Source organism: Lepidochelys kempii, chromosome 1 (assembly GCF_965140285.1).
Source record: "Lepidochelys kempii isolate rLepKem1 chromosome 1, rLepKem1.hap1, whole genome shotgun sequence".
Classification (NCBI taxonomy): Eukaryota; Metazoa; Chordata; order Testudines; family Cheloniidae; genus Lepidochelys; species Lepidochelys kempii.
In genome coordinates, this window is record NC_136380.1 from 69,025,491 (window position 1) to 69,053,374 (window position 27,884).

Below are 27,884 nucleotides of genomic sequence, written 5' to 3' on the forward strand. Positions count from 1 at the left end.
AACATGGATTTTTCAAGAACAAGTCATGTCAAACCACACTAATTTCCTACTTTGACAGCATTACTGGCCTAGTGGACTAGACCGTCCCAGGTCAACGTGGTTGAGAAGGAACTGAGGGCTGTTTTCCCACACAGTGCTAAATAACAGCACGGAGCACAAGACACACACGAGTGGACCCAATGGATACTGCTATGAGAATTCTCTGCTCGAAGGTGCAGGGGGTGCTAGCGTGCCCAGAGTGGGGCACCTGTAGGGACACTACTCAAAGAAGGAGTAGATGTGAGATATACTGATTTCAGTCAGGCTTTTGACAAGACCATACTCAAAGAGTAGTTATAAACCGTTCACTGTCAAACTGGGATCCCACAGGGGTCAGTCCTGGAGCCAGTACTACTCAATATTTTCATTATTTATTTGGATAATGGAGTAGAGCGTAAACGTATAAAATATGCAGAGGACACCAAGCTAGGAGAGGATAGAAGCACTTTGAAGGACAGGATTAGAATTCAAAACCACCTTGACAAATTGGAGAACTGGTGCCAAGTACTACACTTTGGGAAGGAAAAATCAAATGCACAACTACAAAATGGGGGAAAACAAGCTAGGTGGCAAGACTGCTGAAAAAGGGCCAGGGGTAAAAGTGGATCAAAAAGTAAATATGAGTCAACAAACATTATACAGTTGTGAAAAAGGCTAGTATCATTCTAGGGAATATTAACAGGAAAGTCGTAAGACATGGGAGGTAACTGTCCCGATCTTCTGGACACTGGTGAGGCCTCAGCCCAAGTATTGTGTCCAACCCTTTAGGAAAGATGTGGACAAACTGGAGCAAGTCCAGAGGAGAGCAACAAAAAGCAATAAAAGGGTTAGAAAACCTAACCTGTGAAGAAAAAGGAATAAGGAAATGCTGAGTCTTGAGAAAAGATATGGGGGGAGGGCAACCTTATAACCGTCTTCTGAAATGTTAAGGGCTGTTATAAAGAGGACTGTGGTCAGTTCTCCATTTCCACTAAAGGTAGGACAAAAAGTAATGGTCCTAATCTGCAGCAAGGGAAATGTTGGTTAAATATTAGGGCAAACTTTCTAACTATAAGGGTAGTTAAGCACTGGAATAGGCTTCCAAGGGAAGCTGTGCAATCCCCATCACTGGAGTTTGTAAGAACAGGTCAAACACCTGTCAGCGATAGTCTAAGTTTACTTAGTCCTGCCCCATTGCAGGGGGCTGGACTTGATTTCTCAAGGTCCCTTCTAGATCAATATTTCTATGATTTTATGATTAAGCAAAGGATAGGAAATATTTTTGAAACAAGGAAATATCAGAATACAATAAATAGTACACAACCGCTCTATTCCTTTAAATTGTTTGCCCTTCTCCAAATCCTCTGGGAGCTCAGCTGTCCTCCTTGAGTTCCAAAAAATAATGGCTAATTCTGAAATTGCTTCACCTTGACTAGTAGGCTTAAGGTACATTTTTCAAACTGGCTAATAAATTAAAAGAAATAATTATGAATATACGTCAATGCTACAAAACAGCTAGGGTACAGAAAGAGTGAAAGAGGGTCCCAACACACAAAATTAACTATCTTAAGTAGTTGCTAATGGAATGAGAAGACGAAGGGTCTCTTTTCAAACTTGTCCTAAATATTCAGATCCGCCTGAAGTGGTTTACTTGCAGCATCCAAAAGTGTAATAAATCAAAACAGTTAATTTTTTTTAAATATATAAAAGTTGGAAAACAGATTTATACGTAACTGATGTGGGTGTGTTTGTAGTGTGTACACCATGAGTACAGCTAAAAGCATACTGAAGTGCTATGTTTAATTCAATGAATTAAAAAAATAGAGTACAGCTCAGAAGCTAAACAGCACCTCATGTCACCATCAAAAAATGAGGGGTGGGGTTTTTTTGGGTCAGTTTTGCCAAGAAATTTATATAAAATTTGGTCATTTCTTAGCCCGTCTACCACTATAAGAAAGTAGTTAAATATTTTTTGAAAAGGCAGTTGATTTCATGGGGTTTTTTTTTTTGGGGGGGGGATGGTGAAGAGATGTGTACCTTTAAAATAAGTACTTAATTCCTTAATAGTGTTTATGGAATATCAATGGCTAATTGCACAAAACATACAGATAAACTAATTTACTTGTCAACAAAACTAAAATTATGAAGTGTGTCTATACAAGCTCAAGATGTAAACCAACAAAACATGGTCAAGAAAAAATGGTTAGTAACCTTTCGTAACTGTTGCTCTTAAAGACGTGTTGCTCATGTCCATTTCATGCGAAGTGTAAGCACACCAGGTGCGCTGTTGGCAGAGATTTTTCCCTTAGTGGTATCCATAGGGCCGGCTCTAGTGCCCTCTAGAGTCGTGCACATAAGCACCAGCATAATGGGTGCCACCAGCTCTCTCAGTTCTTTCTTGGCAGTAACGCCAACAGAGGGTTAGTAGATTGGGTCTTGGAATGGGTACAAACACTACCTCTCGAAGAACAGTTACGAAAGGTTAGTAACCATTTTTCCTTCAAGTGGTTGCTCATGGCCATTCCATGTTAGGTGACTCACAAGCAGTGCTCCAGGAGGTGGGATCAGAGTTCACAAATGTGCTGACTGTAACACTGCTCTCTCCTTAAACTGGCATCATCTTGGGCTTGTTGAGCGATGACCTAATAGGATTGCGTAAAGGTACAAACTGACAACCAGGTTGCAGTTGTGCAGATGTTCTGGATTGGTACCTGCTCAAGAAATGCTACTGCTGAAGCCCGAGCTCTTGTGGAATGAGCAGTCACGATGGCCAAAGGCGGCACATTCACCTGCTCATAGCAAGCCTGAATACAGGCGGATTAGCCAGAACGAGATTCTTTAGGATGACACGTAGCCCTCTCATCCGTTCCGCTATTGGTATAAAGAAAGAGTTGCGTGGATTTGTGGATGGGCTTATTCTTCAATATAAAAGGAGAGGGCGTGCCTAACATCCAACGTATGAAGCAGGTGTTCCTCAGCAGACTTATGAGGCTTTAGGAAGAAGACAGGTTAAAAAATGACTTGGTTGCTGTGGAATTGTGACACCACCTTGGGTAAAAAGGTGCGATGGGGCACAGTTGAAGCTTGTCTTGAAGAACACTGTGTAAGGAGGTTTCAACAAAAGGGCTTTGACCGCAGAGACCCTTCTGGCTAAAGTGATAGCTACCAGGAAGGCAACATTCCAGGAGAGAAGCAGTTGGGAGCACACAGCTAACAGCTTGAAACGGGGCCCCAGGAGCCTTGACAGGGCCATTTTTAAGTCTCATGGAGGGATCATCTCGTGAACCTGAGCATAGAGTTTTTCCAGCCCCGCTTGAGGAAACCGGACCATCATTTCACATAAGAACACCATTCTGCTGTTCACTGGAAGGTGGAAGGCTGAAATGGCTGATAAATGAATCTAAATAGATGAGAGCACCAGACCTTGCTGCTTTAGGTGAAGCAGATAGTCCAAGATAGACTGTAGAGAAGATTGGAATGGAGAGATTCCATTCAAAGGCTCAACAAGAGGAACATATAACACTTGCCCAAGTAGGTAGCCCTGGTGGAAGGCTTTCTATTTAGAAAGCAGTCAAACCTGATCCAAGGAGGCCTGTTCCTGGGGGTCAGACACACAGCATCCATCCAGTCAGGCGCAGGAAGGCAAGGTTCAGCTGAAGCAACTTGCTGTGGTCTTGAGAGATCAAGTCTGGGCAGAGTGGGAGCACAAATTGCGCTGCCACTGAGAGGTCCAGAAGCATGCCGAACCAGTGCTGGCATGGCCACATCAGTGCTATCAGGATAACCCTTGCCTTGTCCCATTTGATTTTTAAGTGAACATTGTGAACCAAGGGGATCAAAGGAAAGGCATACAGTAGATGGTCTGCTCATGAGAGCTGGAAGGTATCAGAGAGGGAGCCCATGCTGTACCCACACCGTGAACAGAGCTAATGGTATTTCCTGTTCTGCCTGGTGGCAAACAGGTCTGCATGGGGAAGCCCCACCTCTGACTTCCGGGTGAAAAGACTTCTCATGGTGAGAGGAAAAGGCTCTGTTGAGGTGATCTGCTAGTATGTTTCGGGCTCCCAGGAGGTGCGTCGCCTTGAGGTGAATGGAGTGATTCACGCAGAAGTCCCACAGCTGCAGGCTTCCTGGCACGAGGCCAGAGATCAAGCCCTTCCCTGCTTGTTGATATAAAACATGGATGCAGTGTTGTCTGTCAAGACCTGCACCACTTTGCTCGAGATCTGGAGAAGAAACACTCGGCAAGTGTACTGTCCTGAGTTCCCTGATGTTTATAAGTAGGGAGAGGTCTTCTTGGGACCACAGGCCCTGGGTCCTGAGGTGAGCTGTTTACCCTAGGTCTGACGCATCCAAGACCAAGGCGACTGATGGTTGAGGGGCAGCAAAGGATACCCCTTCCATTACCGAACCTGGGTCTTTCCACCATATCAGGGAAGCGAGGACCAGAAGCGGAACAGAGTACTAAGTGTAAGTGGTGTTTGCTTGGGGAGTAGATTGATGCCAGCCACATCTAGAGGGGTCTGACACAAAGCCTTGCATACTGTACCACATAAGTACACATTGCCATGTCCCAATAGTTTGAGGCAGACCCAAACAGTTGTTCCTGGGTGGATCGTGACCTTCGATATCAGGTCCAACAGTCTGGAATCAGGTCTCTGGCAAGAAGGCTCTGGCTTGGTTGAGTTGAGCACTGTCCCAAAGAACTCTATTCTCTAAACTAGGATCAAAGCTGACTTTTGCTCATTTATCAGCAGGCCCAGCACTTGGAAGGTGACCCGGACTATACTGATGCTGTGCCATACCTGAGCCTGTGACTGAACTTTGATCAGCCATTTGTCAGGGTAGACTTGCACACCTCAGCGACTCCGGAAGGCTGCTGCTGCTACTACTACTATACACTTTGTGAAGAGCTGTGGGGCTGCCAATAGGCTGAAGGGAAGAGCGCTGATAGTGGCACTGACCCACAATAAAAACCTGAGAAGTCTTCTTTGGCCATGGAAGATAGAGATATGAAAATAAGCACTCTAAGTTGAGGATGGTGTACCTATCTCCTGGGTTCAGGGAGGGAATGACAGAGGCCAGGGAGACCAAGAGGAAGCTCAGTTTCTTGACATATCTGTTGAGGCGATGCAGGTCCAAAATAGGCTATAGGCCCCCTTTGGCCTCCAGGATTAGGCAATACCAGGAGTAAAATCCCTTCTCCCTCTATGATCTCCACACTTAGGAAGGATTGCACCTCCTGAGCGAGGAGTTGCTCCTGAGAAAGGTCCCTGAAGAGGAAGGAGGATGAAAGAAAAGGAGGTGGGTTAATACAAACTAAAGGGACCCAATGGTCCAATGTTATATGTAACCACACTGGGATGAAGGGTGACAGACAGTCCAACGACAAAAGAGGGGCCCGATCCAAAGCTGAGACTGATAAATGCCCAAGGGCACACCTTCAAAAGGCCTGGTTGGAACCGCCAGGACATCTGAGAGAGCCTCACTGTGAGGCTGATGTGGACGGGAGGGATTTGCAACACTTGTAACCTTTTCCCTTTCTTTTGTAGTGCGCCTGTTTGGTAGATGCTGCAAATCTGGAAGGCTGGTTGGGTCTAAAATGCTTTCTGGACGGTGGTGGCATGCGAAGTCTTAAGTACTGCATGTTGGCCTTCGAGTCTTGAAGCCATAAAGTTTCGAGTCCATCGACTCCAAAAACAGGGAGGAGCCTTCTAAAGGGAAGATCCTGGACAAACTGTTGAACTTCAGGAGGGAGGCCTCTGGACTGGAGCCACCAACTGCACCTCACAGTGACTGACGATACCATAGTCCTGGCTGCTGAGTCCTCTGAATCCAGAGCCACTTGGAGGGATGTTCTGACCACACTTTTGCCTTCTCCGGGATGGCCATGAACTCCTACCTCAACTCCAATGGGAGGGAATCCTTAAATTTGGACGAGTCCCCTAGATTAAAATTGTACCTCCCCAGCAAAGCCTGCTGGTTGGAGATACTAACTGGAGACTGCCCATTGACGAAACTTTCGGCCCAAAAAGGTCTAGAAGTCTTTTAGCATCTTTTTCTTGGGGATAGCACTTCGACTGCCCCTTCCTGTCCTGCTCATTTGCTACCAACGCTACCAGGAACCCCAGGAAGGGGTGCGAATAAAGGTACTTGAATCTGCTTGCCGGTTCATAGTATTTCTTCTCTGCCCTCTTTGGGGGGGGAGGGGAGAGAAGACAGGGTTTCCACAGGATTTTCACTGCCACATCACTACTTCGTTAATGGGCAAAGCCACTCTAGAGGGCACAGCTGCCACCATGATGTTGATCAGACTGTGTGCAGACTCCTTAAGCTCCTCAATCTCCAGACCTAGGTTTGCTGTGACTCTCTTAAGGAAATCCTGGTTGGCCCTGAAATCATCCTGAGGGAGCCAGTTACTGGGTCCTGCCACCACCTCACCTGGGGATAATGAAGAGGTGGCTTTTAGTGGAGGGACAGTACCCTCCTTTTCCTCTGCCTCCACCATGTCTTTTGAGACCACATCCTGGAAAGTGGCACCAGGGTCAGTATCAGAATCAGGGTCCGGTACGTCTATCTGAAGCCACCGAGTATGTGTGGTGGGAAGCAGGGGAGGTACTGGGAGAAATTCCCAAGGGTTCCAATATAGCCATTGCATTAGCCAGTGGCCAGGTGACGGCCGGTACCGAAGTCCGGTGGAGTGTAGGCTGGGTACTGGTAAGGTTTTGGTGAGGTGGAGATTCCCTTGGAATTTACTTTTGGAAATCTGAAGAGGATTCTTCCCTTGACAACCATGATGGAGCAGTACCCACTTCTGCCACCATGTGGTGCTGGGGGGTCCAAGGACAGGCACAGATCAGTGACTGCTGTGCTAGGATCATGGAAGGCTTGCTTCTAAACAGTGTAGAGGTGATCAGTACCGGGAAGGAGCTCAGCACTTCCTGCTCTCTCCTGTCACTGGCTATCTTGGTTGCTGGGGGTATTTGTGGGGTTGGCAGAATTGGGAGGGCCAGCAGGTCCTTTGCTGCTTGGAACACCTCCAATGTTGAAGGAGGCGGCCAACGCCTGGCACCACAGCTGCTTCCAGGAGTCAGCAGTGGGTCTCGAACTAGACTCGGCACTCTAGATGGAATCGGCGGCACCATCAATGGCTCAGGGGAGGATGAGTGGCCCAGCATGGGTCTAACTGAGTTGCCATTCTTCTACTTGTCCCTTTTCTGCACTGGAGAGCACCCTGTCACAGTGTACTGATTCTTATGCTTCTTCCTTAGCAACAGAAATAAGGAACAGTGCCAGGAAGAGCATGGTGCTGGGGAAGCACTCCACACAAATGTCGAAGTGCTCAGCACCAATTCAGAACGGCTCAGTTCCGAGACTGGTCTGATGGCTGCCTCCATGAGAATGGCCTTCAGCTGAATGTCTGTCTATTCTAGTGCGTGGTCTGAAGTCCCCGCAGATGTGGCACTTACCTTTAACATTAGATTCCCCCAGGCACTTTAGACATGTAGGGTGCAAGTCACTCACTGGCATCAGCTTGTCACAAGAGACACACGGCTTGAAGCCTGGGAACGGGAGCATGCCCAGTCCCTCGGGCAAAAAGTCCCTCGACACCAGGAACAACTATTTACGCTATTATATATGCCAACTCTAACTAAGAACTATATATATTAAGTATATACTAAGAATGAACAGAGAAAATTCCAAAATACTGAGAAAGGGGCCCTGCCGCAGCAAGAAGAATCATTTCAGCAACCATCACAGGCAATAAGAAGGAACCGAGAGGGTGCGGGCCTGGCGGCACCCCTTATACCAGCGAATATGTGCACAGCTCCAGAAGGTGCTACAGGTGGCCCTACAGGTACCACTAATGGAAAATTCTCCAGCAACAGTGCATGCAGCGTGCACACACCTAGCATGGAACGTACATGAGCAAGTACTGGAAGAAATATATTTCTTCGACTTCCTACATGTACTTCTTACCCAAGGAGCTGTGCTTCTAGTCAACGTTTAGATTCTATTCCTTTTACTCCTCGCTATAAAACATTGGGAAATCTTTTGGTCATATGTTCTTAATATCTAAATGTATAATGTGCAGCAGTTATATGCAAGTTAGCTCCTTTAAAATCTGGATTTACTCTCTTTTCTTATCTTTTAAAATCTGTTTACTTTTGGAAATTGAAAAATTATTAGAAAGTGTTCTCATTCAGCTAGAGGTTATCTTTCACTGCAGGATACCCATTGCTGAAGGTTCAGCAAAATAAATTGCATGAGGAATAATTTCCTGTGGTGGGATAAAGATCAGTGATGAATGCCAAATCTACTAGTAGATTTCTTACCCTTTGTGGTTAATTATTCAGGAAATATGTGACAAGAAAAGTAAAACCCAAATGAAATATAAGCAACTGGTTTAATTATCATAAGCCTAGGCACAAAACAGGGATCAACTGGGAGTTCATGCAGCTAATTAATGTTATACTACAATTCTTTTTAATAAAGATTTGTGGCACACCAACAAAAGAAACTGATAGTAAACTATGTTCTGAAAATGGGTTCATTTTTCTTCTTTAAAAACCTCACACATTGTATTAAGGTCTGAAAAGTATTAAATGAAGTATGCTTGTTTCACTAGTGACATTATGGTATAGAAAAATGTTATTTAATATTGTCCTTTACCTGGGATTTAAAAGCCTGTAATTCTGCTTCTAGCGCATTGATTTTTTCTTCTTTTTTCTGCAGTAGGGACTGGGTCTCCTGATAGACTATAAATTCTTTTTCAAACTGTATGAGAAAAAAACAACATGAGAGCATAGTGGATATTAACAACACTGCTATGTTGCTTCAGAAAATTGTAATATTTCCTTAATCTTTCAACACGAAACGAATAGCTTTCTTACCAGTTAACTCTTACTTGAATATTTTAATCCTCAAGTGAAAAACCATAGCAATTACTAGTGGAGGGAGCACTTTGCAAATTTCATCCAAATATATCAATCAGTTCACCACAGTATCATGTGTGTTTTAATGGATGAAATGTGATGCATTAACCAAGCAGATTACAGTAAGAGTTTTGATGTTATCAAACTAATACTTTAGTTAGATTATACAAGTATTTGTTTAAAAGGACTTTTCTACAAGGTAAAAAATGTCTTCAAAGATCAGTTTGGGAATACCATCTATCAAAACTTAAAGTTGTTTATGGGGATACACTATTCAAGAATGTAGTGTAAATGAAGTCTGACTTAAATCTGAGAGTTAGAATGTATTCTGTTTAGACTATAAAATGTGTCAATTTTTATTCTCAATCTCTCAGTCTATTCTACTGGGTAAAAAGTTTATAACATACAACTCCAGTCATATATAAAAGACTTCAGTTTCTCACTATGTAAAGCTACGGTTGCTGTTTACAATTTAAAATAAAAATCTACCAAGTATTTGTAAATAGGGTCAGAATGCAGTAATTAACTTGGCACTAGATCCCTGTCTTCTACTACATGTGACACACATACAACACATTTTTTCACTAATTAATAAACTTGGTTACTGAAAAATAAAAATATGTTGTGACTGTCACATTTGCAGTAACAAAATTTATATAGTAATCAAGTAAACCCTCTTTCTGATTAGATAACTTCAAAATTACTTACTTTCCTGGAAAGTTCTGAAGCTCTCTCTTCAAATTCTTCTATTTTTGCTTTATCTACACAAACATCTAAAAACAAAGTTATAAGGTTCTTAATGTTATACAACATTTAAACTCTTTGCTTTTTAAAAACACACAAACACATTTCCACAAAATAATCATTTCTAGAAACTGCTCTCACCTATTAAATGACTGAAATTTACATCTAACTTTTTACGATAGGTGAAATCTGGGTCTGTTCCACTTCGATGTAATACTATCTGGGACACACATTCTTCAATTAATTTGAAATACTGGGGTCTAAAGAAGGAAAGAGAAGGAAAACATTTTACAATGTTTTTACTTGTCAGTGCATACTTATATTAGTGTCATAAATCAACGGTATTTCAAAATGAATACATTAGGCCAAAGCATTTAGTATGACTTAGCTTCATAGAACTAGAGTTTTAAATTCCAACAAGTTCACAGCATTTCACCATTCAAGGACAAATACAGCTAAACCAGTGGGTCTCAAACTTTTTAATGCAGCACGGATCAAATCCCACACAAATATGATTCCATTTAAGATAACGCAATATCTCTGACACCTACCGCAACCGGATACGTTCCTCACATCTTTTTATGTAAGCAGTTTTAACTTCAAATGCAACTGATTTTTTCCCCTTTAAAAAGGCCCACCCTTGTTTCGCTCTTCGTTTTCTCTCCCCCACCCGTAAGTTCTGTACTTCTTTCCCCCTAACCCTTCTATCACCTAGCCCTCCTGCATATATATTCCAGCCTACTAGCCCCTTTCTTCCTCACATGTACTCGGCAGCTTTTGTCTCTTCTCCTGCATGCGCTCTTCCACTGCCTGGTCCTCCTTTCCCTCTACTCGCCTACGATGAATCACAGAGCTGAGGGATGTAAATGTTGGCCAGCAGTGGAACTTGTGCAGAAAAGAGTCTTCCTCTTGGTAGAGTATGACCAGCAGCCAAGAAGACATCTTCTCTTTGTGGCAATGGCATGGATCTCAATAACCTACCTCTCACCTTATTATGGCGAAGCGGACGACCCCATGTAACAAAGAAGCTGTTGTACATTTAAAGCTGTTGTACATTTCAAAATTTCCTATCAAATTAAAGTTTTGTTCTTAAATATCAGGATGGGGTATTCTCTAGTCATATCTAGTGTTCTTAAAGTGAGGGCAGGCTAGAAACACTGCAATAAAGTGGTTACTCACCTATTCTGTAGCTGTTGTTCTTTTAGATGTGCTGCACATATCCATTCCATGTTAGGGATGTACTGAAGCCAAAGTTTTTTCCTATAGTGGTACCCAAAAGTGTAGTCCATGCACCCTGAGCCTGCTTGTATTTCCAGCTGAGGGTATAAAGGGCAGAGCCATCCCAACCCCACATGAACTACAATGAACTAAATTCCGAAGCAGAGGGGAAGGAGAGTTGGTCATGAAATGGACATGTGCAATATATCTCAAAGAGCAACAGCTGCAAAACAGGTAAATAAACACCCATCCCCCTGTTCAAGTGATTACATGTTAGGTGACTGCTAAGTAATTCAGAAGGTAGTCAGGGCTCAGAGTCCATCAGAAAAGGGATTGTAGAACCATCTCCAAATCTACCAACATCTCTAGAAGCTTCAGAGATAGCTTAATGTCTGGTAAAACATACATACAGATGACCATGTTGTTGGCCTGCATCCATCAGAAGTTGGGAATGTTTCTCAAAAACACTAGCAAAGTTCCTTGAGCTTTGTAGAACGTGGAGAGATCTTTGTGAGAGAAGTGGTCTAAGTAATGTCAAACACTTAGGAGAAAATCTACAAGTTCCATTTTGTTTTTGCACTTTGCCATCTTGTTTCTAAATAGTTGTGGTTTGTCCACCATGTTGGTGCCCTGCTTCTTGAGACGATTGAGGTCTTTTTCCCTCTGAGGCGGGAAAAGAGCAAGGGTAATATGGTATGTGATCTCCCTAGTAACAAGAGAACATAAAAAACTGCTGCATTTGAGAGAAGGGACTATCCTTCCTTCCTGGTGGCAGCACAGTGCATGTCCTAGCCAAGACTTCGATGGATCTACAGAAGATCACAGTAAAAGATCCAAACTCCTGTTCCAGTTACCTGTTCCTGATTGATTCCTGTCTTACCTGTGTTCGAGAATCCTGTTGTACCTAGTCCATGAAATCCATTGTCGTGGGTTCATTCCTCTGAACATGGTGCAGTATGTCTGTACCTTACCTGTGGTAAACTCCCTTGTCTTGTGGGTTTGGGACCTGGACCATGTCAATTTGTTAAGCCAACCTGTACCTGAATACCCTTTATGTACTGTTTTATTTGGGGGTCCTATCAGTTACTGTTTAAAGTCTTGTTAAATAAATCTGTTTCATAGTTAAGCCTGTCTGTAGTTTTATCACCCATGATGTATGCGAGTTGGGGGAACAAATTTGCTGGGTGGGGCTTTAAGGTGCGGAACCTAGGGCACATCCAGTTAGCCACTGGCAAGATATAAACAACACTGATGCGCAATATGCAATAGATGAGATTCTTTATGAGAAAAAACAATGAGGAGTCCTTGTGGCACCTTAGAGACTAAAATTTATTTGGGCGTACGCTTTCGTGGGCTAGAACCCACTTCATCAGATGCATGAAGTGGAAATTACAGGAGCAGATACTCACCAGCAACTGCACCCCACACAACAAAAACACCAACCCAGGAACCAAACCGTGCAACAAACCACGGTGCCAACTCTGTCCACATATCTATTCAAGGGACATCATCATAAGACCTAATCACATCAGCCAGACCATCAGGGCTCATTCACCTGCACATCTACCAATGTGATATGCGCCATCATGTACATGGCACAGGGGCATTGCTGGCACATTGGCCAAACCGGACAATCTCTAGGCAAAAGAATAAATGGACATAAATCTGACATTAGGAATCATAACATTCAAAAACCAGTAGGAGAACACTCAAATTTCTCTGGTCACCCGATAACAGACCTAAAAGTGGCAATTCTTCAACAAAAAAACTTCAAAACCAGACTCCAACATGAAGCTGCAGAACTGGAATTAATTTGCAAACTGGATACCATCAGATTAGGCCTGAATAAAGACTGGGAGTAGTTGGGTCATTACAAAACCTAAACCTAATCTCCCCAATACTAATTTCTCCCTACTGTTACTCACACCTTCTTGTCAACTGTCTGTAACAGGCCGCTCTCATTACCACTTCAAAAGTTATTTTTCCATCCCTTGATATCCTGCTATTAATTGATTTATCTCGTTAGACTGACCTCACACTTGGTAAGGCAACCCCCACCCTTTCATGTTTTTTTACCTGCTCCTATATTTTCCACTTCACGCAGCTGATGAAGTGGGTTCTAGCCCACAAAAATTACGCCCAAGTAAACTTGTTAGTCTCTAAGACAGAAGTGGGCAGACTACGGCCCGCAGGCCATATCTGGCCAGCGGGACCCTCCTGCCCGGCCCTTGAGCTCATGGCCCAGAAGGCTAGCCCCCGGATCCTCCCCTGCTGTGCCCCCTCCCCCGCAGCCTCAGCACACCACATCACCAATGCAATGCTCTGGGCAGACAGGTAGCGCAGTTGCAGAGCCACGGCCTGAGCCGGTGCTCCAGGCAGCGCAGTAAGGGGAGGTGAAGAGTTGGATAGAGGGCAGACGAGTTCGGGGGTGTGGTAAGGGATGTAGATAGGGGTCGAGGACCTTAATTGATGGAAGGGACAAGCCCTAGAGCTTGAGATGCATAAGGTAGTCCAGTATCGACTGCAGCGAGGCCTGCTCAAGGCTAACTCCTTGGGCCGAGATCCAGCACATGAATCGTTGCCATTTGGCCAGGTAGATTGTTCTAGTGGAGGATTTTCTGCTACCCAGTAGGACCAGCTGAATGTGGGCCAAGCACTCCTGCTCTTTTGCAGTTAACTATGCAGCAACCAAAAACTGTTAGGGGCAGCGCTGCTAAATACGGGTGCAGGAGCCTGTCATGATTCTGGGACAAGAAATCCAGCCAGGGGGCAGCTGCATCGGGGTCGTCACCAACAGGTCCATGAGCATGTCGGACCAGTGTTGGTAAGGCCAAGCCGGGGCTATCAAAATCACCTTGGCCTTATCCTGCTTGATCTTCATGAGCACTCTGTGAAGCAATGGCACTGATGAGAAAGCGTACATCAGAGCTTCCAACCACAGGAGTAAGAAGCTGTCCGACAAGGAGCCCCTGTCAATTCCCCGAAATGAGTAGAACAGTTGACATTTCCTGTTCTGACGAGTTGCGAACAAGTCCATATGGGGAGAGTCCCACTTTCAGAAGATCCCACTGACCACCTCGGAGTGGAGTGAACATTTGTGTCGAGATGAGAAGGCTCTGCTGAGGAGATCTGCTAATACATTCCTGGTTCTGGGAAGATGCGCTTCCACGAGATGAATGGCATGCTGCACACAAAAATCCCAGAGAGGAGGGCTTCCTGGAAGAGAACAGATGATCTGGCTCTGCCTTGCTTGTTGATATAAAACATCGTGGCGGTGTTGTCCATCAGGACTTGAACCACTTTGCCTTGTAAGTGGAACCAAAAAGACTGACAGGCCAAGTGACCCGTGTTGAGCTGCCTGACATTTATGTAGAGGGAGCGGTCAATCCCTGACGAGCGGCCTCGTGTACTGAGCTCACCCAGGCGGAATCCCCAACCCAGGTCCGAGGTGTTGGAAACCAGAGTTAGCGACAGGGGCTAGGGCCGCAAAGGCAACTCCCTGCAATACCAACCCAGAGTTCAACCACCACTCCAGGGACGACAGGATGTGATACAGCACCCTGACTACCCAATCTAGATTGTGTCTGTTGGGGATGTAGACTGAAACCAACCATTCCTGTAGCAGCCGGAGGTGGAGCCAGGCATGACGGACCACGTAAGTACAGATAGCCATGTGGCCTAGCAACTTTAGGCAAGTATGGGCAGTGGTGAGCAGGTGGCCCCTTACACGGGAGATCACTTCTGACATGGCTTGGAAATAGGCCTCCCAAAGGAAAGCTCTGGCTCATGAGGAGTCGAGGACTGCTCCATTCAACTCTTTTCCTTGCACTGATATGAGGGTTAATTTATTTTCATTTCATAACAGGCCCAGGTTGTGACAGGTGGAACACACCAGATCAAATCTGTTCTGCACTTGATCCCACAACCTTTGATGAGCCAATCATTGAGATTGACATAGACCTGGATCCCATGACACCTCAAGTAAATGGCTACTGGGACCATGTATTTTGTAAATACCCACAGAGCCGAGGAGAGGCGAAAGGGAAGCACCATAAATTGTAAATGGCGCTGGCCCAACATAAAACAGAGCAACCGTCTGTGTCCTTGGAAGATTGATACACAAAAATAAGCATCTTTCAAGTCGAGAGCGGCGTACCAGTCTCCCAGATCCAGGGAGGGAATGATGGAGGCCAGTAAAACCATGCGCAACTTCAACTTCTTGGAGGTACTTGTTGAGTCGCCATAGGTCCAGAATGGGTCTTAAGCCCTCTTTTGCTTTCGAGATCTGGAAACAGTGAGAGTAGAAACCTTTCCCCCTCCGTTTCTGAGAGACCCCCTCCACCACCCCCCGTTGTAGGAGGTTGTCTACTTCAAGGTAGCCTGCGACCAGGCTGAAAGATAGTAATGGAGACGGTTGAGGGAAAGATGGGGTGGATCCAAGGAATTGACTAGGGCGCACGGTCAAAATGCACACTTCTGGCCCCCGTGGTGTTTCGCCGGGCCAGGCTGCCCAGGTAAATGAAAACAGGAAGGATGGCAGTGACTAAAACTAGTATTACTTCTGCACGTAGACTCCTGCTGAGGCTGCCAAGGCCTTGGCAGCGGAGGTGGCCGGAATTGCTTCCTCGCCAACTGAGGATTATGCAATCCACTGAGTAGAGGGTGGCCCAAGTGTCCTTCAAACTGTGCGGCCTTGCGTCTGTTTCCTCCACAAAGAGTCCCACTCCAACAAATGGAAGATCTTGTATCAAGGACTACCTGTCCAGGAAATGCGTCTCATGACGACCGCTGAGGTGACCATCCTGGCCACCAAATCAGCCATGTCCCAGGCCATCTGGAGGGAACACAGAGCCACTGCTGTACCCTCCTCAACAAGGGCCCTAAATTATTGGGCCACCTCCTGGAGCATGGAGTCCTTAAACTTATGGAGGGAGTCTCACAGGTTAAAGTTCTACCTCCCCAACAGAGCCTGGTGGTTCACGACTGAATTGGAGACTGGCCATGCAATAACTTTTCCTGCCAAAAAGGTCTTGGCCTCCTTATTTTGGGGGCTGGAACTAGAATGCCCTCGTTTGACCCCAGGGGTGGATAAGCATATAAGTATTCGAACCCCTTCTTCTCAGCCCTCTTGGAAGTGGGTAGGATTGAGAACGGGGTTTGCCAGAGAGCTTTGGCCATCTTTAGGACCCCCTCATGCACTGAGAGGGCAACACATGCAGAAGTGGATGTGGAGAGCACATTAAACAAGTGGTCTGATTGCTCCGCCATCTCTTCCACCTGTAGGCCTAAGTTAGTGGCCATCCTTCAGAGCAGGGCTTGGTGCTCCTTAAAGTCATCTGGTGGGCTAGTGCAAGAGGGTTCAGCCACAGTCTCATCTGGAGAGGACGAGGATGACTGAACCACTGGCGAAGGGCTCAGGGCATCATCCCCCATTGGGGGAAGAGGGTCTCGGTGTGGGTACCTACCACGCCACCTCAGCATCTGCTTGTGCCTCGTGCGCCAAGCCCAGTGCCACTGGTGCTGCTTGATGATTGTCTGACATGGTGACCGACGATTGGTGTGATGAGGGCATTGGCATAACTGGCACGCCCCAGGCATTCCAGTAACCATTGCGCAGGCCAATGGGCCTGCTGCCAGGAGGACATCTCTGAGATGGACACAGCCTCAGTAGCCCAATCTCATAGGTGCTGTCTTGGCGAGGAGCTGAACTCCCTCTCTCTGCCAGAGGAATCCTCCTCCATTGACCATAGTGGACATGTCGACGCCCAAGTCTGGCGGCTAACCTTCACTGTGGGTGAACAGTGCCTTTAGTAGGCAGACCGGTGCCATGCTGGGGAGCGTCTAGATGACGGTGATAGTCGGCATGAGGATGAATGGTGCCAACCATACGGTGACTGGCACTTCCCTCTGGGCAAGTCTCAACAAGATGGCAGAGACCAGGAACATGGTGCCAGCAATCTGTGGCTGCGAACCGGTGGTGACCTACGTTGATGCAGAGACCAGGGGCACAGCAACAAAGAGCTCTGCCTTGGCTCCAGAGACTGGCGGTGTTCACTCACCTTCTGGGAAGCTTTCATGGCTGGCTTGCCCGCCTATGGAGCCTTTGCCGGGTCCAAGCCACACACAGTGGCAGCTGTATTGGGAAAGTCCTTTGCTCTCTGGGCAGGCATTGATTCCACCATCAATATGCATCCCCTACTGCTTCCTGGAGTCGGTGGCGGATCCCTTAGTGGAGTAGAAGGTTCCCTCAGGGACGTGCCCTCCTGCAGCTCTGGCATGGGCAGGCAGCCCAAACAGGGTCCTTTACCCAATGACCCTTGGTCAATTTTGCTCAGTGTCAAGTCCCACTTTTTAGACTTCTTGGGTACCAGTGAAGGGGATTAGTGCTAGATAGAGCCCAGTGCCAGGGATGCGCTATGCACCGAGCCCGAAGTGCTGGGGGTTGAGTCCAGCCAAGACAGCTCTGAGGCTGGGCGAAGAGCAACCTCCATGAGGAGGGCTCTCAGATGAATGTCACATTCCTTTTGTGCTGGGACGAAAGTTCTTACAGATGCAACACTTGTCTTTGCTGCGAGATTCCCCCCGGCCAGGCAGTTCAGACAGCTGCCATGTGGGTCATTGACAGACACAGGCCTATTCCAGTCAGTATAGGGCTTAAAACTATTTACAGCTATAACACAAAGTCAAAAGGGAAAGAACCACTGACCACTTGCGAGGCAAGGGAGAGGTGTGGTTTGACCAACCACCACAGGCAGTAAGAAGGAACTGAGAGGGCGCCCAGCGGCGCCTAATATACCGACACATAAGCGCGGCACTCCAGAGGGCACTGCAGCCGACCCTACAGATATCGCTACGGTAAAGTCTCCAATAACTGTGCATGTGGCAGGCACACACCTAGAATGGAACAGACATGAGCAAACACTTGAAGAAGAATTTTTAATTAAAGGAGTATTTGGAAGCCTAAATATAGGGCAACTTAGCAGCTCCCCATCGTATCTTTAGTCGGGGCCAAATTTTTAAAAGACATTGTTTGCGCATGTCTGAATTGTACACCTAGTACTCCCAGTTCAAGAACACAAGTAATCTTAATTTAAGAACATACATCACTATCTGTAGATCTAATATTGAACCTTTATCCACCTAGCGTTAGTACTTAAAGCCATATTTCTAGGAAGATTCCAGCATGATTTCCATGATCGAGAAGACTACTATTTTTACATTTTGTTTTAATGATCCCAATATGGGATCCCAATATGGACAAGGCCTCAAGTTGTGGATTAAAGCACAACTGTGTTCTTACCAAAAAGAAAATAAGCATGTTTAGTTTCTTCTCATTCAGATCTCAGTCTCTTCTTTATGCCATCTTATTATGCAGTAATAATGCCATTTGTACAATATCAATTATTTCTCTAATAGCAACCCAAAATGCAAAACTGATAGACTAACTCAAAATAATGTGTCACTAGATTTTATTGAAGCACAATGAAACACAAGAGCTAAAGAGCTGATATTTACCACAATTTTAACTTACCGTATAAAATAATCATTTCGTATGAGCAAAAGATGCTGGAGAATAGAAAGAAAATATCCTTCGGCACTAGTGTCCTTTACTGTGTTCCACACCATATTGTAAACATCATTTGCTTCAGTAAACAAGTTAAGGGGAAGAAAACAGGAACTCTTATTTGCAGTCTAGGATATACTTCTTTTTATTTTAAACAAACTACTAAAATGCAGTATACTGTTCAAACACAGTAAAGAAAAACATTTCAGTCAAGTTTTGTGTTACAAAATCTTATATTGGTAACACAAAAACTGAATTGAATTTTCTGATACTAAAGCATTATTGTTTGTACATGTTAAGTTCCTCTTTCCCAAAAGGATATTCTAGTTCAGATCTAATATCTTCCAAACGATGGGAAAACTCAATCATGTCTTCTTCCTTGTGCTCATTGAAGACTTTCAGCTGTATATCTAGAGCATCATTCTTTATACATGTCAATTGCTGCAAAGAAAAGGTAGTAGAAAGATACATACAACTAATAACTGCACATGTAAATGAGCCCTTCAATTCTGAGCAACTTTCATAGGTTTATGTTATTTTAATATTTAACATTACAAGAACTCTTATTAGTCATTCAATGTTAAATATTCAATAAAAAAGTTGTAACTGCACAACATGCTGCTCTATATTTTCTGTCATTAAAATAATAAAATTTGTTCTGATTTAATACGTCTAGATAACGTATAATTTTTTTAATTCAGCTTTCAAAACTATTTTTCATATGTAACCTCTTTAATACTCAGACTTAGTATAATATTCTAGACTGCATTTCATACAACTCCCCCAACTAAGGTATTCTACTGATTTAAATATTAATGCAGAGACAGACTACCGAGCCACTTACCGGCAATATCTCCTTCAATCCAGAGCGCATAAATTCATTTCTGATGTGAAGCCTGAAGTCCAGATCATCAGGAGATGTTACAAGAGCATTGATAAGCTGCATACAAGCTACCTGTAACAGAAAAAGAAGATAGCTATAGTATTTCTTCGTTTTCAATATATTTTAATGTTAAAAGGGCATTACTGAAATCTGAATACCTACATTTTTAGTGTTCCACATTTTATAGTTTTAAATGTAATCTGTCATGTGTAAGTCATTATTAATAAAGATACTTTAATTTACCAAAATCTACTTAAGCCATGGATGCCAAATAAGAAAGTGAGAAAAACATATTTGTCATGAAACCATAAAATAGATCATTTCAGTTCTGTTTCTCTCTCCTGAATGCTGCAATTTTATACAAGAACCTAGATCATTTCACCCATAGTAACAGTATTTTAAGAGAGTTTATAGTAAAGTTATACTCAATATTTAAAGTGTTTGATGAATTAATGCATTATGGATTTTATGCAAAAAATGCTTTAACAGTGTAAATAACTGAAATCTGTACATGCGAATATATATTTAAAATCTGTGACAATGAAAATTGGCAACTTAAATTTCACATGCAGAAAAAATACAAGTTCTTGAAAGCCAAGATACAGATCACCCTAGACAGTCTAAAAACTCTACTGAAGAGGACATACAAAATAGCTTCCTTCTTCATGTGCAAGAATTCCCAAAGTGTTGAGTTTCACAGAAACACCTGGGGAAAAATAGCTCTGACTATTCCTTTTCAATTAAAGTGTCTTTTGTGCAGTGATTTTATGATCACTCTTAAAAAACAAACAATCAAAAGCAAGTTAATGTAATCATCGTCCCAGAAGAAAAGTCAGATGAACAAAGGCAAAACCTTTGCAAATTCTCATAGTGAATGATCATTGCTCTACAGCAACTACATGGAAGAGCCAACAGAAATCTCATAATAGTGGTGCCCAACCTAATTACACAGGATGGTAAAATAAACCGAAGCACAACCTTGAGTGAGCCAAACAGAGCTGGGCAGCCAGAGACTGGCGGCTGCTGGCCAGGCGCCCAGGTCTGAAGGCAGCACTGGCATTAGCAGCAGCACAGAAGAGTGGCAATACCATACCATGCCACCCTTACTTCTCTGCTGCAGCCCCATATGTGGAAAGTTAGTGTTGCAAGATGGAGTCCAGAGTCACATGAGAACAACACATGCCCATAAATGTCTTGCTGAATCACACAGGGTGGCCATTCGCTCCGTCCTGTCTGAGGCTTACTCACAAAGAGTATCCGGACAGAATGAGTTTCTTCAATAGACCATTGTGAGGGTGGAGTGCCCTTGATAGGCCACCAACACATAGCTGTCTAGCCCTAATGTAAATTCTATCTGGGGGGTGTACCCAGGAATACAGCACATCTTTAAGATCAAAGTACATAGCCAATAGTCATAATTTCAGATTCAAAGAAGGTGTGTGTATATAAACAAGTTAATCATACTTACCAAATCATAACTTTTCCATTCACACCTTACATGACATACTTTGTATCAGATTTGTTGCAACTGGCAAGTGTTAGCAACAATGATACAAATGGACATCTCTCTTATACACAGCATCACACCCCACTTTACCGGTCATCTCTCATTTGCTATGAGAAGTTAACTCTGCCTCTAATCAGCCCAGGGTGCCAACCTCCATCACCCGCTTATCTGAAAATTTAACAAGCACTTGTGCGCTTTCTCCCATGCTGCCCCTTTCATGTTTAGGAGGAGCGCCTCAGAAGAATCATCTACAAAGCCACCTCATGATCCACCTTCCAAATCCTCCTCAAAACTCTCCTTTGCTGTGATGCCTACAGAAAGCTTGACAATGGTTAGGCTGCTGGTCTGCTAAGACTGTTTATCATGCTGACCAATATTGCTTGACTGTTTCCTTATACTCCCTTTCTCTATCTGTAGCTATATGTTGTCTCTTGCCTTTTAAATAGTTTATAAGTTCGTCGAGGCAGGGACTATCTTCTTCTGGGGTGTTTGTATAGCACAATGGGGTCCTGGTCTATGACTTCTAGGCTACTAGGCACCATGTGTATGTGAATGTGAATGTGTATGTGTATAGCAGAAAAACAAAGGAATGATTATCAGAAACTTTCTAGGAAAGGGTGAGGAGTACTTGTGGAACCTTAGAGACTAACCAATTTATTTGAGAATAAGCTTTCGTGAGCTACAGCTCACTTCATCGGATGCATACTGTGGAAAGTGTAGAAGATCTTTTTAAACACACAAAGCATGAAAAAATACCTCCTCCCACCCCACTCTCCTGCTGGTAATAGCTTATCTAAAGTGATCACTCTCCTTATACTTATGCTCAAATAAATTGGTTAGTCTCTAAGGTGCCACAAGTACTCCTTTTCTTTTTGTGAATATAGACTAACACGGCTGTTACTCTGAAACCTAGGAAAAGGTGTTCTCTCAATTCAGATTTTAAGTAGAGAAGCCTTTTCTCAGACACTTTTAAAGACAATATGTCAAACTGCTCACGCCTCCTTTCCTTCGTCCCCTTCTCTCTCTGGCTCCTTACATGCTGCTGGTGTACACTCCCCTCCACCTTCTGAAAATTGTGTGTGTCAAGTCTGGAACATTCATTAACACAGATTTCATACAATTACTGCTGTTTTTAAATTAGTTGGTGGATTGTAGGCACCAATCCTCTTGTGGCAATTCCCACTCCAAATACTGGCTGCAACTTTAAAAACATCTACCATTAGAGAGCAGAAATGCTTACATAAGCCTCACTTACAAGGTTTGTGCAGGATGCATTCTAACCATTATACAAGGTTTAAGATAAAAGCATCTTAACTTAAACATCATTAATGGGATACTAATATGACTTGTTATATTAGTTCCAATAGTAACACTGCTGAGAAAGAAAAAAAAACTTTAAATAACTCAATGAGAGCAAAGTTCATCTTCTATTAAATGAGCATAATATTTTAAGTCAGATATGTCTAGTGTAACCTTTGATTAGTAGTTTAAAGATGAATAAAAACAAACTGAATTCTTTAAGGTTCAAAGCCTCCAGGACAGCTACAGATAACTTAGTGGGGAACTGTGAATGACAATGAGTGATAAAATTAAAAGACTAGTTAAAGCAAACAGGCATCACAATACACAGTATTTTATACCCACATTCTAAGATGAAATGATGCATCCAGGAGTGATCAGTCCATGCTTGATGGGAAGAATGAATATAATCTTCTCTCTAATGGTACCTTGATGATGAATGGGCACATCTATCTAAAATTTGTGTCTTTCCCTTTTTATAATCATTTACAATAAAACTCTAATGAATTAGCACCTATCATCATACATATATTTCCTCTACTGTAATTAAAATACCTTCTACTCCCTCACTGGGTACTTAATATTAAACTATTTTAATTAATATATGCATAAATGCCATATCAATAACTCAATTGAAATAGCCTTTTCCAAAATATTAACATTTCAACTTAAATATTTGTAAAAACCAGGTTGGACCAGATCATATTTGTAACAACCTGTGTTATGTCCTAACTTACCCCTAACTTGTCTCTGACCTGTCTCACTTAACTTGACTCATTTTATCAGGCCTTGCTTGGTTACTGTCAAATGTATTTTTAGGCCTAGATATATTAGGGTGCATTTCTATATAATATAAGCAAGAATCATCTCTATAGGCCAGGGGTGGGCAAACTTTTTTGCCAAGGGCCACACTGGGGTTCCAAAACTGTATGGAGGGCCGGATAGGGAAGGTTGTGCCTCCCCAAACATTTGGCCCCACCCATTTCCCACCCCTCAGAACTCCCCACCCATCCAACGCCCCCGTTCCTTGTCCCCTGACCATCCCCACTCCAGGGACCCTGCCCCCTATCCAACGCCCCCTGCTCCCTATCCCCTGACTGCTCTGACCCCTATCCACACCCCCATCCCGACCAGCCCACCGCGACTCCCACGCCTATCCAACCCCCCCCCACCTCCCGTTTCCCATCCCATGACCACCATCCTACCCAACACCCCCTGCTCCCTGACTGCCCCCCAGGACTCCCTGCCCCTTATCCAACCCCCCTGATCCCCACCCCCTTACCATGCCACTCAGAGCAGCATGTCTGGCAGCCATACCACCTGGCTGGAGCCAGCCATGCCACTGCGCTGCCTGGCAGGAGCTCACAGAGCCACCGCCACAGAGCGCTCGCGGCATGGCAAGCTAAGGCTGCGGGGGAGGGGGAAGAGCAGGGGAGGGGCCGGGGGCTAGCCTTCCCGGCCAGGAGTTCAAGGGCCGGGCCGGATGGTCCCGCAGGCCGGATGTGGCCACGGGCTGTAGTTTGCCCACCTCTGCTATAGGGCAACAGTAATGTAGTATGTAATATTTTATGACTTATCTATACAGGGTAAATTTTGAAGGATCATAAATTCTACAGTGTGACCTGGCATTGCTTAATAAAAACATTCTGAATTCCAAGTCTATTTAAAAATATCTTTTCATATGCAAACTATTTCCTAAAGAGATTGTGAGACTTGCCATCCACGACTGATACATCCAAACGTTCACAGGTTTGTTACCAACAATTTTACGTTTTAATGTGTTTTTATTCCCATTTAAAATAGGACACATCGCTAGTAGGACCCTACAAATGTATGGGTTCAGCTTTAAATTCCCTTTTTGGGCTCCTAAAGAGATTGAATATCCATAATTATCCAGAGCTAAGGTAATTTGCTAAGTGCTTTTAAAAAGTTAAAAGCAATAAAACCTTCCCACTGCTTTCTACAAGAAGGAGCTCTCCATTACAATATATCTGGACCTGCATTCTGGTACGATATCATGGAAGTTTGGCATTTTGCAAACAATGTTTCGTGACAAGAGGCTAGTCTCACTGAAAGCAAAATGAGTAACTAAGAACATAAGAATGGCCATACTGGGTCAGAGCAAAGGTCCATCCAGCCCAGTATCCTGTCTCCCGACAGTGGTAGATGCCAGGTGTCCCAGTGGGAGTGAACCTAACAGGTAATGATCAAGTGATCTCTCTCCTGCTATCCATCTCCACCCTCTGACAAACAGAGGGTAGGGACACCATTCCTTACCCATCCTGGCTAACAGCCATTAATGGACTTAACCTCCATGAATTTATCTAGCTCCCTTTTAAATCCGGTTATAGTCCTAGCCTTCACAACATCCTCAGGCAAGGAGTTCCACAGGTTGACTGTGTGCTGAGTAAAGAAGAACTTCCTTTTATTTGTTTTAAACCCGTTACCCATTAATTTCATTTGGTGGCCCCTAGTTCTTATATTGTGGGAAGAAGTAAATAACTTTTCCTTATTCACTTTCTCCACACCACTCATGATTTTATATACCTCTATCATATCCCCCCTTAGTCTCCTCTTTTCCAAGCTGAAAAGTCCTAGCCTCTTTAATCTCTCCTCATATGGGACCCGTTCCAAACCCCTAATCATTTCAGTTGTCCTTCTCTGAACCTTTTCTAACACCAGTATACCTTTTTTGAGATGAGGGGACCACATCTGTACGCAGTATTCAAGATGTGGGCGACCCATGGATTTATATAAGGGCATTATATAAGATATTCTCTGTCTTATTCTCTATCCCTTTTTTAATGATTTCTAACATCCCATTTGCTTTTTGTGTTTGAGGGAAGCAGCAGCCAGCACATCCCTCAACCTGCGCTGCTTCGCACAGCCCCCATTGTCCTGGAGCTGCGATCGGCTGAACCTGCGGACACAGCAGGTAAACAAACCGGCCCGGCCAGCCAGGGGACTTACCCTGGCGTGCCGAAGATTGCCAATCCCTGGTCTAGCAGATTAAGACTTTTAGAATGATACCTCAAAAGATCGACTTTGTACAAAACATATCCTAATTACATGATAGTGGTGAATATTGGGGTGTCAGGGTGTCATACCCTGAACTTGTGAACTCAGACACCATCCCCTCCAGCTCATCCAGAAAGACTATCAAAATCAGATGGGCCATGAATAATCATTGCAGTACAAAGAACCGATTAATGGTCCTGTCCCACCTGGGAAATGCTGCATGCAAGGAAGCTCATCCTGTGGGCTGGGAAACTGAATGAAAGAAATAAAGCGAAGTCACAGGAAAGTTTTCCATCTTTTGGCTGTTTGAACTTGGAAGGGCCAGAGATACTAAATGGAAACCAGGGATCACCAGGGGTCCCTCCTTGGTCTGCCCTGAAAATCTCTTTGAATAGACAGATTGCTACAACTCTGTCACTCTTAAGATTTAGATGGTAACTCATTTGTGTGTACGTTTGCTACTTTAACCTGTAAAAAAACTCTTATTCCCTTTTCCTAGTTAATAAAACTTTAGATTACTTATTACGGTATTGGCTACAGATGGTGTAGGATCTAGAATACCAATTCATCTGGAGTAAGTGACTGGTCTTTCGGGAATGGAAGCAACCTAAATATGTTGTGATTTTCTGTGTAAGTGGCCATTATCACTGAGTCCAGTTTGTCTGGGTGAGAAGATAGTCCCCTTAGATTTTCTAGTCTATCTGTGACTCTCTAGTAAGAGTGTTACAGTAATCCAAGAGTTCACATTTGTTACCGGCTTCATGAAATCTAATTATAGAACACCCCACTAGTTTGCAGGTGTCTACAGTGTTTTTGACTGTCTGCCCTGAAGTAGGTACTCACAGTCACGAGCCACTCCAGACAAGCTAACAATGAGATCCAATCTTAGGGAGCTGAAGCTAGACATACTCAGACTAGAAATAGAATGCAAATTTTAAGCAGTGAGGGTAATTAGCTATTAGAACCGTTTACTTAGGGACATGGTGGATTCTCCATCACTTCAAGTCTAACAATCAAGACTGGTTGCCTTTCTAAAAGATATGCTATAACTTACAAAAATAATGGTCTTGAGGTAGAAATTACTGGGTGTGACTCTATTGCTATGCTATGCAAAAGATCAGATTAAAGCACCACACCACCGCTTTCAGGCTCCAGAAATCTATCAATCTGCAGTCACTGTCCCCTGCCATTTTGAGTCAACGTACCTCAGCTTTGACAAACACACAGTTCAACTACTTAGGCAAAACAACTATGTGAAAACCAATATACCATATAAAGAGATAAAGGATAAATGGTAAGTATGATTATTAAGCAATTTAGAGTATATTACAGTCTATTCCCTAAACTTAATTCTGATAAAAAACATCAATTGAATTGACAGAGGTGGAGTTTTTCCATGTACAGAGTATGTTACCCACCTTTCATGTATTAATTTATGCCCAATGACTTCCTATGACTGAGAAAAGTGGAAGTCAATATTAAGTGTATTAAGTCATTATAATGATGTATGATTGAAACCTGACCATTTATATGATTAATATTGCCATGGTTAGACAATTGCAACAAATATTCTAGAAAGTACGTCATGTAAGGTATCAATGGAAAGGTTATGATTTGTTGAGTATGATCATCCTGTTTGTGCACATATATCATCTTTGTGTCTAAAGTTATGAATACTGACTATGGACCAATATTTCAAATGTGTTTGCTCCTGGAGTAACATCCACAAAGTAAAAAAGAACAGAAGTGCTTGTGGCACCTTAGAGACTAACAAATTTATTAGAGCATAAGCTTTCGTGGGCTACAGCCCTCTTCATCAGATGCAGAGAATGGAACATATAGTAAGATATAGATAGATAGATAGATAGATACACAGATACACACACACACACACACACATATAAGTTGGAAGTTACCATACAAACTGTGAGAGGCTAATTAGTTAAGATGAGCTATTATCAGCTCTCCAGCGCACCATCAAAGATTTACAACCTATCCTGAAAAATGATCCCTCACTCTCACAGATCTTGGGAGACAGACCAGTCCTCGCTTACAGACAGCCCCCCAACCTGAGGCAAACACTCTCCAGCAACTACACACCACACAACAAAAACACTAACCCAGGAACCTATCCTTGCAACAAAACCCGATGCCAACGCTGTCCACATATTTATTCAAGTCACACCATCATAGGACCTAATCACATTCGCCGTGCCATCAGGGGCTCATTCACCTGCACATCTACCAATATGATATATGCCATCATGTGCCAGCAATGCCCCTCTGCCATGTACTTTGGCCAAACCGGACAGTCTCTATGCAAAAGAATAAATGGACACAAATCTGACACCAGGAATCATAACATTCAAAAACCAGTCGGAAAACACTTCAACCGCTCTGGCCACTCAGTAAAAGATTTAAGGGTGGCAATTTTGCAAAAGAAAAGCTTCAAAAACAGACTCCAACGAGAAACTGCTGAGCTTGAAGTAATACGCAAACTAGATACCATTAACTTGGGTTTGAATAGAGACTGAGAGTGGCTGGGTCATTACACATACTGAATCTATTTCCTTAAGTTAAGTATCCTCACACCTTCTTGTCAACAGTCTAAATGGGCCATCTGGATTATCACTACAAAAGTTTTTTTCCTCTTGCTGATAAGAGCTCACCTTAACTAATTAGCCTCTCACATTTTGT

General features: G+C 43.7%; 1 protein-coding gene across 1 annotated transcript in view; it reads right to left on the reverse strand.

The window, feature by feature from the left end:
• Positions 1-27,884, reverse strand: part of DIAPH3 (diaphanous related formin 3) — a 504,443-nt gene that overhangs the window by 368,255 nt on the left and 108,304 nt on the right. The window contains exons 10-15 of the mRNA XM_073325081.2: positions 19,325-19,435; positions 18,803-18,921; positions 18,448-18,564; positions 9,840-9,958; positions 9,663-9,727; positions 8,692-8,796 (exon numbers count right to left, since the gene is read on the reverse strand). Coding sequence (XP_073181182.2) covers positions 8,692-8,796; positions 9,663-9,727; positions 9,840-9,958; positions 18,448-18,564; positions 18,803-18,921; positions 19,325-19,435 — 636 coding nt within the window. The remainder of the gene's footprint in view (positions 1-8,691; positions 8,797-9,662; positions 9,728-9,839; positions 9,959-18,447; positions 18,565-18,802; positions 18,922-19,324; positions 19,436-27,884) is intronic.